This window comes from Trachypithecus francoisi, unplaced genomic scaffold (assembly GCF_009764315.1).
Source record: "Trachypithecus francoisi isolate TF-2019V2 unplaced genomic scaffold, Tfra_2.0 Lachesis_group12, whole genome shotgun sequence".
NCBI classification, from domain to species: Eukaryota; Metazoa; Chordata; class Mammalia; order Primates; family Cercopithecidae; genus Trachypithecus; species Trachypithecus francoisi.
This window is the reverse complement of record NW_022681457.1, coordinates 100,701,122-100,719,371: the sequence shown is the minus strand read 5'-3', so window position 1 is coordinate 100,719,371 and position 18,250 is coordinate 100,701,122. Positions and strand designations below refer to the sequence as shown.

Here is an 18,250-nt window from a genome sequence, read left to right as displayed (position 1 = left end):
ATGGTCTCGATCTCCTGACCTCGTGATCCGCCAGTCTCGGCCTCCCAAAGTGCTGGGATTACAGGCTTGAGCCACCGCACCCGGCCAATTTTTGTATTTTAGTAGAGATGGGGTTTTACCATGTTGCCTAGGCGGGTCTTGAACTCCTGACCTCAGGTGATCCATCTGCCTCGGCCTCCCAAAGTGCTGGTATTACCGGTGCTGGGATGAGCCACCACGCCTGGCCCAGCTAATATTTAAAAATGTTCTGTAGAGATGGGGTCTCACTTTGTTGCCTAGGTTGGTCTCAAACTTCTGACCTCAAGCAATCCTCCCACCTTACCCTCCCTAAGTGCTAGGATCACAGATGTGAGTCACCACATCTGGCCTTAAAAATATTTTTTAAAAAACTCATAGAAGAAAGAAAGAATTATAATGGAAATTAATAAATAGCTGAAGGTGAATTATCACCAAATAATACAAATAAAAACATATAATACAGCTAAGTAATACTTAGAGGAAAACCTATAGTTTTAAATATTTATAATAGAAAATAAGAAAGAATAGAATTAATAAGCTAAGCAATAAATGATAAGAAGCCAGAGGAAACATGTCACAAAAACATATCCATGGACAGATCAAAACTGGAACCCTCATACTTCAAAATGGGCTAAAAGACAGTAAAAAGTGATACAGGACATGAAAGAACAACGTAAAACCTAATTAGCAAAACTCAGACACAGAAAAGAATTATATATGTTTCACAAAAGCAACACTCATTTCAGAAGTGAAGAATAAATCAGAAAGAATACAAGAACAAATTAACACAATAGATGATGCCTTAAAAGAAACAGAAGGCAAGAAGAAGGAAAGTTAAAAACATATATAAAAGCTAAAATTATAAAACTTCCAGAAGAAAGCATAGAAGAAAAATCTTCTTTACCCTGGGTCAGGTGAATATTCCTTAGGCCACCAAAAGCGTTAACTGTTGAAGGAAAAAAATCTAATATATTAGCCTGCGAGGGCTGCCATGGTAAAACACCAGAGGCAGGGTGGCTTCAGCAACAGAAATCTGGAGGCTGGAAGTCCAAGATCAAGGCATCAGCAGGTATGGTTTCTACTGAGACCCCTCTCCTTGGCTTGCAGATGGCTGTCTTCTGGCTCTGTCCTCACATAGCCATCTCCTTGCTCTGTTCTCACATGGCCGTTCTTCTGTGTGTGTGCATTCCTGGTGTCTTCCTCTTCTTATAAAGACACCAGTCCTATTAAATTAGGGCCCACCCTTATGATCTCATTTTACTTTAATTACCTCCTTAAAGACTCATCTCCAAATAGTCACTTAGAGGTTAGGGCTTCAATATATGAATTTGTGGGGTAGGGTATAATTCTGTCTGCATCACCTGATAAACTGGATTTTGTCAAATTAAAATATTTTTCTCTTCCAAAAAGAAAAAAAAACCACCAAAAAAGCCTAAAGAAAATGAAAAGGCCAGTCACTGGGGAAAAAAAATCACAATACATACACCGATAAAGGATTTATATTAATAGATAACTCAATAATAAGAAAACAAGTGACCTAACAAAAAATGGACAAAATATTTGAATAGTAACTTCACAAAACATATATAAATAGCCAATAAGCACATGAAAAGATGTTCAACATCATTCGTCATTAGGGAGTTATAAATTAAAGCCATAATAAAATACTACTACATACTCACTAGAATGGTTAAAATGAAAAAGACTGATAATACTAAGTGTTAACAAGCACATGGAGTAACTAGAACTCTCATGTATTGTTGGTGGCAATGAATGATGGTACAGTCACTTTGGAAACAGCTCGACAGGTCCCTGTAATAGTACACATTCATTACCTAATCTCCTAAATCCTACTCCTAGATCCTTTTCCTTCTCCTTCCCTCCCTCCCTCTCTTTCTTCTTTCCTCCTCTCTCTCTCTTTCTTTAGAGACAGAGTCTCACTCTGTCACCCAGGCTGGGGTGCAGTGGCACAATCATAGCTCACTGCAGTCTAAAATTCCTGGGGCTCAAAGGATCCACCCACCTCAGCCTCCTGAGATGCCAGGGCTACACGTGTACACCACCATGCCTGGCTAATTTTGAAAATTTTTTGTAAAGATGAGGTCTCACTTTGCTGCCCAGGTTGATACTCCTAGATCTTTATCTAAGAGAAATGAAAACATATCCACACAGACACTCGTACATGAATATTCACAGCAGCTTAATTCATGATAGCCCTATTATGGACGAATTGAGTTCCCCCAAAATTCATATGTTGAAGCCCTCATCTCCAATGGTACTGTATTTTGAGAAAAGATCTTTAAAGAGGTAATTATGGTTAAATGAAGTAGTAAGGCTGGGTCCCTAATCCAGTAGGACTGGTGTCCTTATAGGAAGAGGAAGAGACACCAGAGTGAACACACACAGAGAAAAAGCCATGTGAGGACACAGCAAGAAGGCGGCCATCTGCTAGTCAAGGAGAGAGGCTTCAGGAGAAACTAAACCTAGCAATGCCTTGACCTTGGACTTCCAAACTCCAGAATTTTGAGAATATAAAAATCTGTTGTTTACCCAGACCGCAGTACCTTGTTATGGCAACCCTAGCAAACCAATGCAGATTTGGGCACCAGAAATGAGGTGTTGATGTAACAAATACCTAAAAATGTGGAAGTGGCTTTGGAATTGCATAATGGGTAGAATCTAGAAGAAGTTTGGAGTGCATGTTAGAGAAAGCCTACATTGCCTTAAAAAGACGATCTGTAGGAATATAGACATTAAAAGTGATTCTGGTGAGGTCTCAGGTGGAAAAGAGGAATGTGTTATTGGAAACTGGAGGAAAGGTGATCCTTGTTATAAAGTGGAAAAGAACTGCTTGAATTGCCTTCTAGTGTTTTGCAGAAATTAGAAGTTAAAAGATCATTGGCTAGCCATCTCAAAAATTAGAATATAAAATAAACAGCAAAAAGAGAATTTAAAAGACATAAACTTGGATGCTTAGCTGAAGAGATTTCTAAGCAAAATGCTGATGGTACAACCTAGTTTATTCTTACCGCTTATAGTAAAATGTGAGAGAAGAGATATATGAAAGGAATTGGTAAGCAAAAAGGAACTAGAACTTGAAGCTTTGGAAAATTTTCAGCCTATCCACATTGAAAAAAAAAATGAGAAAGTATGTTCTGGGGAGGATACTAAGGTTGTGGCTAGAACAACCTTTTGACAGAGATCAGAGGTGCAACTCATAGACTTAATCAGCCATTTAAGCAGAAATTAGAAATCCTGATGGGATTATACCAGCAGAGGCACTGCCAGCTTTGACTAAAGGGGACGGAGATGGGACAGAATGAAGGAAGGCTGTCGGACTTCTGGGATTCTACAGGAAGGGACAAGAACTGGAGCTATTTGGCTGTGAACACACAATATCCTTCAAGAATAGGGGAAAATTACCTGGAAGATGATTCAGAGATCAGCAGGGTTGTCACTACCACCAAAGACGTGGAGGCAACACTGTCCCCTCCGCAGTTTCAGCAGGTAAGGTTACCACCCAGGGCAAAGGGGATGGGGCTGCCACCCAGTGGGCTCAGAGGGCAGAGCACTGAGCCAAAGAGGGCTGTTCTTGAAACTTAAAATCTAATGGAATTTGCCCTGCGAGGTTTTAGACTTGCTTGGGACCTGTCACTCTTTCCTTCTTTCCTATTTTTCTCTTTTGGAATGGGGAAGTCTACCCCATGCCTGTCCCATCACTTTACTTTCAAAGCACATAACTTGTCTGGTTTCACAGGTCCATAGGTGGAGAGGAATTTGGCCTCAGGATGAGCAACACCTCCAGTCACACCCATATCTGATTTAGATGAGACTTTGGACTTACAGTAGATGCTGAAATAGGTCAAGAGTCTTGGGGCTAGCCAGGTGCGGTGGCTCACGCCTGTAATCCCAGCACTTTGGGAGGCCAAGGCGGGTGGATCACCTGAGGTCAGGAGTTTGAGATCAGCCTGGCTAACATGGTGAAACCCCATTTCTACTAAAAATATAAAAAATTAGCCAGGTGTGGTGGTGCATGCCTGTAATCCCAGCTACTCAGGAGGCTGAGGCAGGAGAATCTCTTGAACCAGGGAGGTGGAGCTTGCAGTGAGCCGAGATCATGCCATGGCACTCCAGCTTGGGCAACAAGAGCAAAACTCTGTCTCTAAAATAAAATAAAATAAAAAACAAAAATAAAAAACAGTTTTGGGGCTGTTGGAATGGGGTGAATGTATTTTGCATATGAGAAGGACATACATTTTGGGATTCTAGAGGGTAAGCATATAGCAGCCCTAGCAAATGAATACCTGCCCAGAACCGGAAGCAATCCAAATATCCACTGACGGGAAAATGGATGAACAAATGTCATACATAGTCATACAGTGGCATTACTACTCAGCAATAAAAAGGAATTAACTACGAATACATGTAGCAATATGGGTGAATTTCAGAAACATTATGCTGAGGGAAAGGAGCCAGACACAAAAGGGTACATACTATACGCATCCATTTATATGAAATTCTGGAACATGCAAAGTTTAATCCACAGTGTCAGAAAGCAGAAAGCAGGTTGCCTAGATCTAGAGGAGGCCTGAATGCAAAGTGGATGAGGGAACTTTCTGGGGTGATAGAGATGTCTTACATCTTGATTGTGGTGGTTGGGTATGTGGATGCATACTTTTGTCAAAACTCATCAAATTGTATACTTTAAAATGGGAACATTTTATTCTATATATATTTTGACTCAATAATGTTGGTTTTAAAAGAAAATTGGAATTAATTCAGCAAGGCAGGCTATAATAAGAAATGTGTATTCTTAGTTACAAACATGTCAGCTAAAGGCAGACTAGAGTTTCAGGAAAAAATAAACGTAACCAAGAGGAAGGTTACAAATGAGATGCTGAATAATCTCACACATGAAAGCACACACTTTTTAAAAAAACAAGAGTGAAACCTATTTCATTTAGAGAGCAGAATAGTAGATAGACAGACAGGTAAAAGACATGTGAAAGAAAAAGACAAATATTCTCTCCTTTTTCTTTAATTTTAGACGAGGTCTCACCATGTTGTCCAGGCTGGTCTCCAACTCCTGGGCTCAAGCGATCCTCCTACCTATGCCTCACGAAGTCTTGGAGTTATAGGTGTGAGTCACTGTGCCCAAAAGACAAATACTGAACACAGAAAAACAAGATTTAACATACAAATGATATGAGTCCCTAAAGAAGAAAATAAAAGAAGAGAATAGAACAAATACTAAAACTATAATTTAAGAAAACTTTCCTAAAATAAAAATGACTTGGAACTATGTATTAAGTGAGAATATTGAGTACCTAAAAATATCAACTCGGAATGAATGAGCAATACCAACACACAGTCAAATAAAATTACTAGATTTTAAAGAAGAAGCAACAACCCTTTATTAGTCAGGGTTCTCGAGAAGTTCTGAACAGAACTAATAGGTTATATGTGTATATGAAAGGGAGTTTATTAAGGAGAATTGGCTCACCCGATCACAAGGCGAAGTCCCACGATAGGCTATCAGCAAGGTGGGAAAGAAAGAAGTCATAGTGACTCAGTCCGAATCTGAAACCCTCAAAACCAGGAAAGTTGACGGTGCAGCCTTCAGTCTGTGACCAAATGCCCGAGAACCCCCAGCAAACCACTGACTTAAGTCCAAGAGTCTAAAGGCCAAAAGAACCCGGAGTGTGATGGTCAAGGGCAGGAGGAACAGAAGGAAGCATCCGGCATGAGAGAAGGAAGGAAACTGGAAGACCCACCAAGTGAAGCTATCGCACCACCTTCCACCTGCTTTCCAGCCAGACTGGCAGCCAGTTGGGTTGTGCCCACACTGAGCGAGGATGGGTCTTCCATTCCCAGTCCACTGACTCAAATGTCAGTCTCCTCTGGCAACACCCTCACAGACATACCCAGAAACAAAACTTTAACAGCCATCTAGGCATCCTTCAGTCCAATTGAGTTGACACCTAATACTAACCCTCATAAACCCTTTGGACAAAAAGAGCAAGAAACTATTAAGAGGCAAGTATATATGTTTTGGGACAAAGAAAATGAGTAATTATGGGTCATTCTAGTTCTATCATCTCCCCTGTCCTTGAGAAACAGAATTCTCAATGTGAAAGAAAGAAAATACAGATGTAACATAATAGTCAGATAAAAATCCTAAGGAACTAAATTTAGATGGGAAGCACCAGTATAAACTCATTAGGCATTTTATCTTAAAAAATATGTACATGTATGCCGGGTGCAATGGCTCATGCCTGTAATCCCAGCATTTTGGGAGGCCGAGGAGGGCAGATCACTTGAGGTCAGGTGTTCGAGACCAGCCTGGCAAACATGGTTAAACCCCGTCTCTACTTAAAATATAAAAATTAGCCGGGTGTGGTGCTGGGCACCTGTGATCTCAACTATTTAGTAGGCTGAGGCAGGATAATCTCTTGAACCCAGGAGGCAGAGGTTGTGGTAGGCCGAGATCATGCCACTGCACTTCAGCCTGGGTGACAGAGTGAAGCTCCGTCTCAAAAAAAAAAAAAAGTATGTATATGCGTGTGTCTATGTGGTATGCACACATCACTCTGTTCGCTGAAAAGACCAACAGCAATAGCTAAGTGGTGATCAGCATAGCTAGCATGCAGATTATAGTCTTTATAACCATTTCTTACTAAACGGAAAAATGGCCGACTGCAGGTTTTAGGTCAGGAGTTGTACCAGAGGGACCTGAAACATCTTGTCATAACAGACACCTGGGAAGATATTTGTTCAAGTTAAAAGGACTCAGGAGCAAGCTTGATGAGACTCCCACTGCGCAAAGATAGAGCACTTCAAGCTTCAATGACCACAGTACGTCGCAATAGACTGAAACCACCAAATATATTTAAATGCTTGAGTTCATAATGATAATAATAAACTAGCGATCACCTTTGGGAGATGATAAGGAACCAATTCATTATCTTAAAAATTGATAAAGGAAAAAAATCAAGCATTTATCTTCTCTTGCCTATTTGAATAGTATGACTGGATATCAAATACCAGATGAGAGGATACATCTCTTTATAAAATAATTCCAACTAACAAATGAAAAAATTGGCCGGGCGTGGTGGCTCAAGCCTGTAATCCCAGCACTTTGGGAGGCCGAGATGGGCGGATCGCGAGGTCAGGAGATCGAGACCATCCTGGCTAACACGGTGAAACCCCGTCTCTACTAAAAACTACAAAAAACTAGCCGGGTGAGGTGGTGGCGCCTGTAGTCCCAGCTACCTGGGAGGCTGAGGCAGGAGAATGGCGTGAACCCGGGAGACGGAGCTTGCAGTGAGCTGAGATCCGGCCACTGCACTCCAGCCTGGGTGACAGAGCGAGACTCCGTCTCAAAAAAAAAAAAAAAAAAAAAAAAAGAAAAAATTATGTAATCAGAATATCACTATTTTACAACCCTCACAGTTGTTTAAAAAGTATGAAAGAGATGAAAAATATCATAGAAGTCCAGAGGATAGATTTTCTTTCTTTTTAGGATCGTGCTCTGTTGCCCAGGTTGGAGTGCAGTGGTGTGATCTCAGCTCACTGCAACCTCCATCTCCTGGGCTCAAGTGATCCTCCCCACCTCAGCCTCCCAAGTAGCTGGGAACACAGGCACACACCACTACACCTCACTAATTTTTTATATTTTTTCTGTAGAGACAGGGTTTCGTCATATTACCCAGGCTGGTCTCGAACTCCTGGACTCAAGCAATCTGCCCATCTACCTTGTCCTCCCAAAGTGCTGGGATTACAGGCGTAAGCCACCATGCTTGGTCCTAGAGGATAGACTTTCAACTCCTTAATAAATTTATTCCAGCCATACTACACCCAGCTGTGTGACTTTGAGCAAAATACACCCTTGGCGCTTCAGTCTCCTCCTCTGTAAAGCGACGTACTGAACTTGTCCTCACAGAGCTGTTGTGAGATTAAATTCGCTACGTGTGACACAGTGCCAGCCACACAGTAAATATTAGCTGTTTTCTGCCACCTGATAGTGCTCTAGCTTTTGAAAGCTCTCTTGCAGTCTGTCCCCGCCCAAGCCAGGCCCCCATCACTCACATGTGGATTCCACACACGGAGGGACAATGTGATGGGAGAGGAAGGGCACAAGTGTTGGAGTCAGACCTGAGTTCCCCTTCTGGCTCCATGACGTCCTTCCTCAGACAAGACACAGCACCCTCTGAGCTCAATCCCCTCACCTCTAGAATGAGGGAAAACACAGAGCCTGCCTGGTCACATTGGGAGAAGGAAGTGAAATATTCACATAGGGCCCTTAGCCTTTGGCCTGGCACAGGATGGGTCCTGAGGACACGGTGGTCTCCTCCCCTCCCTGCTTTTCACCTCCTCACCAACTCCAGGAGAGTCCTCCCGAGCTTCTGCTTCTATCATCTCACTGTCCTGCTAAAGAACTTCGAACGATTCCCATCTATGTTCGAAGATGGTGGATCTGCTTCCATTGTCAGATTTCTCTGGATTCGCCGTGGCTGCCTGGGCTTCCAAATTGAGAATGATCCCATAGGGAAAAGTGTGACCATTCGGCCAGGCATGGTGGCTTACGCCTGTAATCCCAGCACTTCGGGAGGCTGAGGCAGGTGGATCGCCTGAGCTCAGGAGTTCGAGACGAGCCTGGCCAACATGGTGAAACCCCGTCTCTACTAAAATTACCAAAATTAGCCAGGTGTGGTGTCGCACGTCTGTAATCCCAGCTACTCTGGAGGCTGAGGCAGGAGAATCACTTGAACCCAGGAGGCAGAGGTTGCAGTGAGCTGAGATCAAGCCACTGCACTCCAGCCTGGGTGACAGAGCAAGACTCTGGCTCAAAAAAAAAAAAAAAAAAAAAAGAGAGAAAAAGTGTGATCATTCAGGGATGCCTAATTGCCCAGGTAAAAGCTCCTCTGCCGTGTATCTCCTTGCCTCACAGATCAGCTGGGACAGCTCCGAGCACCTCATCCAGCCACTTGAGAATTTCATCCGCTGGCCCCCACAGCTCCATCCATGCCCTACACCAACTTTCCTCCAAGACTTACTCCCGCCCCGGCAGACTGGTCACCTGTATGCTGCTCTTCATTCAACAACTTCCCCACCTCCAGACCTTTATTAAAAGCCCCTCTCCAAATGCCGACCACATGCCATCTCCCGTGGGGCCCAGAGAGCTAGCCAATGCTGCCTACACTGGCTGCAGCTGTCCCAGGGAAGCCCCTCCAGCCCCCACCCGCCCCCTCAGTCTTCCCATCCACCAGCCGAGAGAGTCTCCTCTACCTCTGATAGGCCACAAAATAGGTCACATCCTGGGGGTTGCCAAGCCCTGGGAGCCACGTCAGGTACACGCTGAAGTTCCGGGAGAGCAGCGTCACATTCTGGGGCGGGGCCAGACGGGGCCTCCCTGGGGGAAAGAAAGGGGTCATGAAGCCTGTAGCTCCTGGCTGGTCTGACTCAGGCCATCCCAAGCTGAGGGGCAGCACGAAGGGCAGGCAGATGCTCACTGAGTTTGAGGAACCAGGAGCCACCGACTGGCTGTACTGCAGCCCTTGGGCCGTGAGAGAAGACCCTGCACCAGGAGGGGAGGCTCCTGTACACTCTGGGACCTGACGGTTCCAGCAGAATACCACGGAACAGGAACCTAATGGCCTCCAGGAGGGAGCAGCCTTGAGGCTATCAAGGACCAGGGGCTCTGTCCTGTTCTCAGCCACATCCCCAGAGCCTGCCTGCCATGGCCCCAGCACATAGTAGGTGCACAATAAACATCTGCTGAGTAAATAACATGGTTTACACCAAAGGCTTCCTGACCGGTCTCCCTGCTTCCAACCTTGTGTAAGGCAGATGACACAGCAAAGGTTGCTGCCTAGGCATTAGAAGTAGATGCCACGCTCAGATGGCCCAAGCCAGTGGCCAGAGATAAGAACTTAGAGGGATCTCTCCCTCCCGGCAAACTGGGCTCCCCATTTCCCACCCATTCCTTTAAAGGGACCATTCAAATATTTGCCCTCAGACTTAACCTGACCCACACTCTAGTCCCTTACATAATATACTTCCCATTGCCACAAGCTCTCACTTTCTTTTTGCCTGACTCTTCATTCCTGCTTCATGTAGCCCAGGATGGAGGATGACCCTCCCTACTCATTGCACCCTCCCTGCTCAGGATCTGTAAGTAATAAGCCTTTGAACTTGTTTCCCATTGAGGTGGTGTACTGAATTTGCACCTTCCGTCTCAGGAACCCGGGCCCAGCCCAGGCCTGGTTTTCCCTGGGTTGCCGGGAACACAGGCTGGCTCCCAGTGCCAGAGCAATGGTCAGACAGGCATAAACTTGGACATGGATCAGACAAGAGTCACAGGGACGTCGGCCAGTATAAACAAGCGTGAAGGACCTCCAGCCATGGGTTAGACAGCTAGGCCATTAGGCTGCCCGCCAGGTAAGAAGTATTTCATGGGCCTGGCGCAGCGGCTCCCGCCTGTAATCCCAGCACTTTGGGAGGTCGAGGCAGGCAGAACACCTGAGGTCAGGAGTTCAAGACCAGTCTTGGCCAATGTGGTGAAACTTCATCTCTACTAAAAATACAAAAATTAGCAGAATGTGATGGCACAGGGCTGTAATCTCAGCTACTTGGGAGGCTGAGGCACGAGAATTGCTTGAACCCAGGAGGCCGAGGTTGCAGTGAGCTGAGATCATGCCACTGCACTCCAGCCTGGGCAACAGAGCAAGACTCCGTCTCAAAAAAAAAAAAAAAAAAAGAAAAAAGAAAGTATTCCATGAAGGGCACACTGTAAGTACCCATGCCCAGCTCACCAGCATTGTTCATTAGGGCAGGCTTGCCAGCCACTCTGCTACTGGAACCCTAATTTAGCTGGAGGCTCTCAAAAGCCCTTGTCCCAGGGTAGAAGATCACTAAATCCACATTTGCAGGCATGTTACTATGGAAGTTTAGGTGACACCTATATTCATTATTTATTTCACAATTTCATTTTTGTACTCACATTTCATATTTGGAAATGCAGTTTTTTTTCCCTGAAAATTCATTTTAACTTAAAAGTATGTATTTAATTCCCCTGATGTAATTAATGGAGTATGTGCATATTTATACCTAGATGTGCTTATATGTTAATAATGTATTTGCCTAGTTATGAGAATTTCACATTGGACTCCATAGTAGTAAAAAAAATAAATACAGGCCGGGTGTGGTGGCTCACGCCTGTAATCCCAGCACTTTGAGAGGCTGAGGTGGGCAGACCCCGAGGTCAGGAGTTCGAGACCAGCCTGACCAACATGGTGAAACCCTGTCTTTACTAAAAATACAAAAATTAGCCAGGCGTGGTGGTGCATGCCTGGAATCCCAGCTACTCAGGAGGCTGAGGCAGGAGAATCGCTTGAACCTGGCAGGTAGAGGTTGCAGTGAGCAGGGATCACACCACTGCACTCCAGCCTGATGACAGAGCGAGACTCTGTCTTAAATAAATAAATAAATACAACATCTGTCATATACATTTTTTTCTGTTGGTTTAAGAAAATATCTGACAGCTTTACCTACTTCTCTGCAGGTTCATCCAAGCCCAGATATTACTGAAAGAATATATTGACGTAGGGTATGTGGTATTTTGTTTTCAGTTCTGCTCTAGATCATAACTGTGTAAGAAACACTGTCATAATCAGTTATACTAAAATTCATGAGCCCAAACGTAAGATGAAAAGTCTGCACCGTAGTCTAAGATCACTGCCCTATCTATAATTATGTTCTCCTTTTGATGTACAGAAGAGCTTTATGGTAGAAACACCAGAAAACATCTCATACTATTAAAAGGCTTTTTCCCCTATTTAAAAAAACAAACAGGTTGGGCATGGTGGCTGATACCTGTAATCCCAGCACTTTGGGAGATAGAGGCAGGAGAACCATTTGAGACCAGGAATTTAAGACTTGCCTGGGCAACATAGTGAGACCCCATCTCTACAAAATAAATTTTTTAAAAAATTAGCAGGGTACAATGGTGAGAGTCAGGAGGCTGAGGCAGGAGTTTCGCCTGAGCCCAGGAGTTCAAGGCTGCCGTGATTGCATCACTGCACTTCAGTCTGGCCAACAGAGCAAAACTCTGCCTCTAAAAAACAGACAAATATATAAAACACCTTGCCTTCAGTCCATTCTCCACATAGCAGGAAGGATTACAAATGAAAATCAGATCATGTTCTTCTTCTGCTTCAGCCCTCTAAAGGCTTCCATCTCACTCCAGGTAAACTCCAAAGTCTTTATTATTTTTATTTTATTTCGAGACAGAGTCTCACTCTGTCACCCAGGCTGGAGTGCAGTGGCACAATCTCAGCTCACTGCAACCTCCACCTCCCGGGTTCAAGTGATTCTCCTGCCTCAGCCTCCAGAGTAGCTGGGATTACAGGCATGTGCCACCACACCTGGCTAATTTTTGTATTTTTAGTAGAGACTGGATTTCACCATGTTGAAATACTGGCTACACAGGAGCCAGTATTTGAACGTCAATCTGGCTGTACTTACTCCTAAATCATCGCACCATAGTCAGTGTTGTGTATATTAAATATTTATCAGATGAAAGTACAAGAAGGTCTGGGCTTGACAGTGAAAGGGGAACAGAAGACCCCACCCTCCCTCCACACACAGGTACACTGTTCCTCATCAGCCACAGAGAACGCTGCTGTGGGCACTGTGGGCTGGGGCATCCCTGGCTGGCCTGGTGACCAAGTGGATGGACAGCCTATCCCAGGTGCCTACCCTAGAGGCCAAACCTAGCCAGGCTTGCTTCAGCCCGTCTTCTCTCTTCTGTGTGCCTCACCTCTGCCGTCCTTCTTAAGCAATTCCCTGAATTGCTCAGAGCCTCAGTTTCCCCATCGGAAAAGTGAGAATAATATCTACCTCCTAGGATGGCTGGACTGTGAGGCTTCTAGAATAATGTGGTGCCTGGCACAAAGAAGTTGCTCAATAAATATTGACTTTTATGATGATTGGATTATGCCCAGGGACCTTACCAGCTCTTTAAACTGTGAGTCCAAGACTAGGAAAATATCCTGGGGGCAATTTCTGGACCTTCTCCTCCCTGCTTTGGTTGGAGTGGTGAGCGGTGAGGTTTGGTGGCTGAGTCCTACGGCAAGGAATTTTGTACCCGACACCTTACTTAACAGTAGAGGTGGGGGAAAAGAAAAAAACGTGTCTTGTTAGGAAGCAGGGCACAGGCGAAACCAGAGCTCCGTCCCCCGGAGGCCTGGCAGGAATGGGAAGGGACATCAATCGGTCCCACCTTCCCTACTGCCCACACTTTAGGGTCGAGGGTGGTTTTCACACAGGGATCAGTGCTTTCTTTAGGAAACATCAAAAAGCACTTTATTAAAAAAGAAGATGCAGTACAAAACTGCCGCTGTCTTTTTTCCTGTTCTCCTGAAGCTGGAAGCATTAGGAAACTGGATTAGTTTCCTGCGGGAGAGGAATTTCAAGATCGGGTTCTGTTCTGTCCTGGGAAGAAGCTAACTGGGGGAGCGTAGGCAGGGCCGATTCTCACCTGGCCCGGGTGGCTGCGGACCCCGTGCCTGTCCCAGGAGCTCCGGGTCCGAGGGTGGGCGCGGCCCGGCCCGGGGAGCCCTCTTCCCCCGCCCTCCCGTGGCCCCGCGCCCTTACCTGGAGCGGCCTGCAGTAGGCACAGGAGCAGGGGGCCCCAGCGCTCGGGCCCCGCCATGGCCTCCCCGCCTCGGCGTCCCCGCCCGGGCCCAGGTCCCCGCCTCCCGCCTCCCTCCTTCTACCCCACCGCGGGCAGGTGACAGCCAATGGCTGCCGACTGCGTCGGCAGCCAATGGCCCGCAGAGCCGCGGGCCGGTCCCTGCCGCCCGGGATTCACTGGGCGCGTCCCCGGGGACAGCCCCGCCGCGGGGAGGGAGCGCGCCGGCCCCCGCGCTCGAAACCCGCCCGTACCTCCGCTTCATCTGCGCTTAGTTTTGTTTTATTCAATTTCCGGGAAAAAATATCAGTAAATCCGTGCACGTGGGAAGGGCAGGGGAGGGGAGGAAACCTGCTGATGATCAATAACCCACGGTCAATCCAGTGCTCCAGGATAGGCCATTTTGGCAGGACTAGGGAGAGTTCAAGGCCGGTTTGGCTACGCGGCCTCAGATGCCATTGGTGGGATCCCAGCGCGTTTCCGAGCCCGTTTCGCGTTACACACGCGATTCCCTTTAATGCCCCCGGGGATCCCGGCGGGTCCATGCTGCCGTCCTCCACATACTTCTCTCCCGGAGAGCGGCAGGCTCCAGAGCTTCAGGTGCTTGTTCTGGGGAAAGCTGTCTTTCTGACCCCGAAGCCTGTGGTGTTCAATTGCACAGTAATTAGTTGCTTCCAAATAAGGCACAGGCCACGACGCGCAATATTCTGCGGCCCTTTAGGAGGACGTTGCCGAATGGTGTGTATCGACACCGAGGTGTTTGCAACACACTGAGGAAAAGAAAAACGAGTACTAAAACATAGGCCCATTAAAAAAGTGTGTGTGTAGCCGGGCGCGGTGACTCACGCCTGTAATCCCAGCACTTTGGGAGGTTGAGGCGGGTGGATCGCCTGAGATCAGGAGTTTGAGACCAGCCTGGCCAACATCGTGAAACCCCGTCTCTACTAAAAATACAAAAAATCAGCCGGGCGTGGTGGCACGCACCTGTAATCCCAGCTATCAGGGAGGCTGAGGCAGGAGAATCGCTTGAACCCAGGAGGCTGAGGTTGCAGTGAGCCGAGATGGCGCCGCTGCACTCCGGCCTGGGCCACAGAGTGAAACTCAGTCTCAAAAAACAAAACAAAAAAACTATGTGTGTCTGTGTCTGTCTATCTGTATGCGTATAAACGGATTTGGAATAGTAACCACCAAAATATTAATGGTTGTTGTCTTTGGGTGATGAGGATTTTTTCAACTTTCTTCTTTTCTGATCATATTTCGTTTCCAATTTTTTGATAATTATTTGAAACTGGGATCAGCTTTGATCCCATCAGTTTTTGGAAGAGAAAATGATTTTCACAGAGCTTGGTGGATCCAAAAGTTGCTCTGAGTTTGACCACAGGGGGAAATTTCTTTTGGGAATTTCAGGATGCTTCTGGGACTAGCATCAAGGCTTCTGCTTAATCAGGACCACTTTTTTTTTTTTTTGAGATGGGAGCTCTGTCACCCAGGCTGGAATGCAATGGTGCGATCTCTGCTCACTGCAACCCCCGCTCCCAGGTTCAAGCTATTTTCCCACTTCAGCCTCCCAAGTAGCTGGGATTACAGGCACCTGCCATCATGCCCAGCTAATTTTTGTATTTTTGTAGAGACAGGGCTTCACCATGTTGGGCAGGCTGGTTTTGAACTCCTGACTTCAGGTGATTTGCCAGCCTCGGCCTCCCAAACTGCTGGGATTACAGGCATGAGCCACTGGGCCTGGCCTTAATTAGGACCTCTTAACAAAGCCCTGCTTACAGAAGACGCGATCCCACCTCAAAGGTGCAGGGTGGATGGAGGAGGATGGAAGAGCAGTAGGCACGGTCAGTGTCAGTATCTTGGGGTCTCTGAAATGTTGACTGTTGACTTTCTTTTCTCCTTCCTTCCTCCCTCCCTCCCTTCTTTCCTTCCTTCCTTCCTTCCTTCCCTTCTTTCTTCTTTCTCTCTCTCTCCTGCTTTTTTACTTTCTTACGTTCTTGCTTTTTTTTTTTTCTTTTTGACAGAGACTCTGTCACCCAGGCTGGAGTGCAGTAGCGTGATCACGGCTCACTGTAACCTCTACCTATTGGTTCAAGTGATTCTCATGCCTCAGCCTCCCAAGTAGCTGGAATTACAGGTGTGAGCCACCACGCCCAGCCAATTTTTGTATTTTTAGTAGAGACGGGATTTCGCCATATTGGCCAGGCTAATCTCGAACTCCTGGCCTCAAATGATCTGCCCACCTCGGCCTTCCAAAGTGCTGGGATTATAGGCATGAACCACCGCACCCGGCCCTGAAATGTTGACTTTCATCTCCACCCAGCAACTGCAACTCTTTCAGACCCAGAATCCCACTGCACTTGGAGCGGTTCGGCAGCAGGGGCAGAAATATCTTCATTTGCCAGCTGCTCCACCCGTGGGCTCCTGTGCTATGCGTCTGAAACTGGCACCTGCTCTTTTTTGACAATTTGTTTGTCACGTTTCTCTTGTTCCTCTTCCCCCACTTCTCCCACCGCCCATAGTTTCGAGTTAGGAAATTGTATGTTCAGATGCCTTGATCCTTCAAGAGACATTTTGTGACTACGAGCTTGGCCAAGTTGGATCTTTCAAAACCTTAAAAAAAATGTGTCATCTATAGATGCTGGTCAGAAAATCTCAGCCAGTTACCATGACCTTGCTTCTACTTAGGTCCTCAATATATTGCTTCAATTTCTTTCAGGTATCTCAAATACTGACAATTCATCCATTCTGGAATAAAATGAATATATCTCTATTGATATCTCTTTATCCCAAACATCTGGTTGCATGAATCTTTATTGAGTCTTTGTTATATAGTGACACTGCAGTTTACATATAGTATTTAATCTTCACAACAACCCTATGAGGTGGATATTATTAATATCCCCTTTTAACAGATGAAACTGGGAGAGATTATATTCCTTGCTTAGGTCACACAGCTAATTATAGTGACAGGGCTATGATCTGGAACTCAGTCTGTCTGTCCTCAAAGCTTGTGGTTTTAAAACTTCTGCTACCCAGGCTCTTGCTTTCTTAAAGGCAAACAAGAACAAACCTCCCCAGTCTTAATCACTTCCTGATTTGCAAAGGTCATGGCGCTAACCTCTCAACTCTCCTGAGCGAAATGGTGGGCGCGCTGGAGAGCCAGCTTCCTCTTTGGGTTGGAATATTAGGTACGAAGCAGTGGTGCTGATAAATATTTCACAACTGGTTGGGGGTTTAGGGGATGGGGTAAAAGTCCTGTTTTCTTGCGTTTGCCAACCTTCGTGGTGTGAATATCCCCACTGTGGCTGACTTGGAGCTAGCAAACATGAGGTCACTGAACACAGAGATAAAAAGAAATGTGGCCGGGTGCGGTGGCTCACGCCTGTAATCCCAGCACTTTAGGAGGCTGAGGTGGGCAGATCACGAGGTCAGGAGATTGAGACCAACCTAGCTAACATGGTGAAACGCCATCTCTACTAAAAATGCAAAAAAATTAGCCGAACATGGTGGCGGGCACCCGTAGTCCCAGCTACTCGGGAGGCTGAGGCAGGAGAATGGTGTGAGCCCAGGAGGTAGAGCTTGTAGTGAGCCGAGATTGTGCCACTGCGCTCCAGTCTGGGTGACAGAGAGAGACTCCATCTCAAAACAAACACAAACACAAAAACAAAAAACAAGAAGAAATGTGCACAGCTGGCTCCTGAGCCTGTACGAGCCAACTCCAGCACACCACTGGGTGGAAGAAATCAATTTCCTTCACGGTTGGAGGACCCAACCTCTGTTGCACCACAACTGAGCTTTCCTATGTTTAGAACAAACCATATCACAACCCCTAAGGGCCTGTGGGGCTCATGTGAAAAGTCTCTGGTCCTTGGCTTGAGGCTCAAAATCTCTTATGCAGCTGTTAAATGTTTTCACAATGCAGCCTCCATCCACCTTTTGAAGTTCCCCAACCAGTTCTCTGTGTTCCGGCCACAGAGGCTTCCAGTTCCCTTCTTTCTCTTGCCCCCTGGCCTTTTCAAACACTGGTCCCTGTGGCAGAAATTTCCTTCCCAGGCTTATCTTCCGCTAGTCTTCCAGCAGGCCCCTATCCTTGCTTCCAGTCTCAGCTCACATGCGACTTCCTCAGGGAGCCTTTCTTAACCACTGTCTTTGATTTGTACCCAATCTCCATGTATGTCTCTGACTTATTCCATTTTGTGCTGCTGTAACAAAATACCACAGAGTGAGTTATTTACAAAGAACAGAAATTTATTTCTCACAGCTCTGGAGGCTGGGAAGTCCAAGCTCAAGATGCCTTCAGGTTACGATCCAGTCTCTCTGCTTCCAAGACAGCGCCCTGAACATTTCATCGTCTGAAGGGGAGGAACACCATGTCCTCACATGGCAGAAGAGGAGAGAGGGAGAGAGAGAGAGAGAGAGAACCCACTCTCACAAGCCCTTTTTGTGGATGCATTAATCCACTCACGATGGCAGAGCCCTCATGACCTAAACACTTCCCACCAGGCCCTACTTCCCAACACTGTTGCATTGGGGATTGAG

The 18,250-nt window shown here is 46.2% G+C and overlaps 1 protein-coding gene across 5 annotated transcripts in view; it reads right to left on the bottom strand.

Moving 5' to 3' along the window:
* Window positions 1-13,768, bottom strand: part of IFNLR1 (interferon lambda receptor 1) — a 31,925-nt gene extending 18,157 nt beyond the window's left edge. For 3 of the 5 annotated variants that reach the window (XR_004441037.1, XM_033227825.1, XM_033227828.1), the window contains exons 1-2: window positions 13,675-13,768; window positions 9,307-9,430 (exon numbers count right to left, since the gene is read on the bottom strand). Coding sequence is in view for 2 of the 5 variants with exons in the window: in XM_033227825.1 (XP_033083716.1) it covers window positions 9,307-9,430; window positions 13,675-13,732 (182 nt within the window). In the remaining 3 variants the exon portion in view is untranslated. Of the gene's footprint in view, window positions 1-9,306; window positions 9,435-13,674 lie in introns of those variants that run through there. The other 2 variants (XM_033227827.1, XM_033227826.1) reach the window with 2 other exon arrangements.
* Between the last annotated feature and the right edge of the window lie 4,482 nt (window positions 13,769-18,250).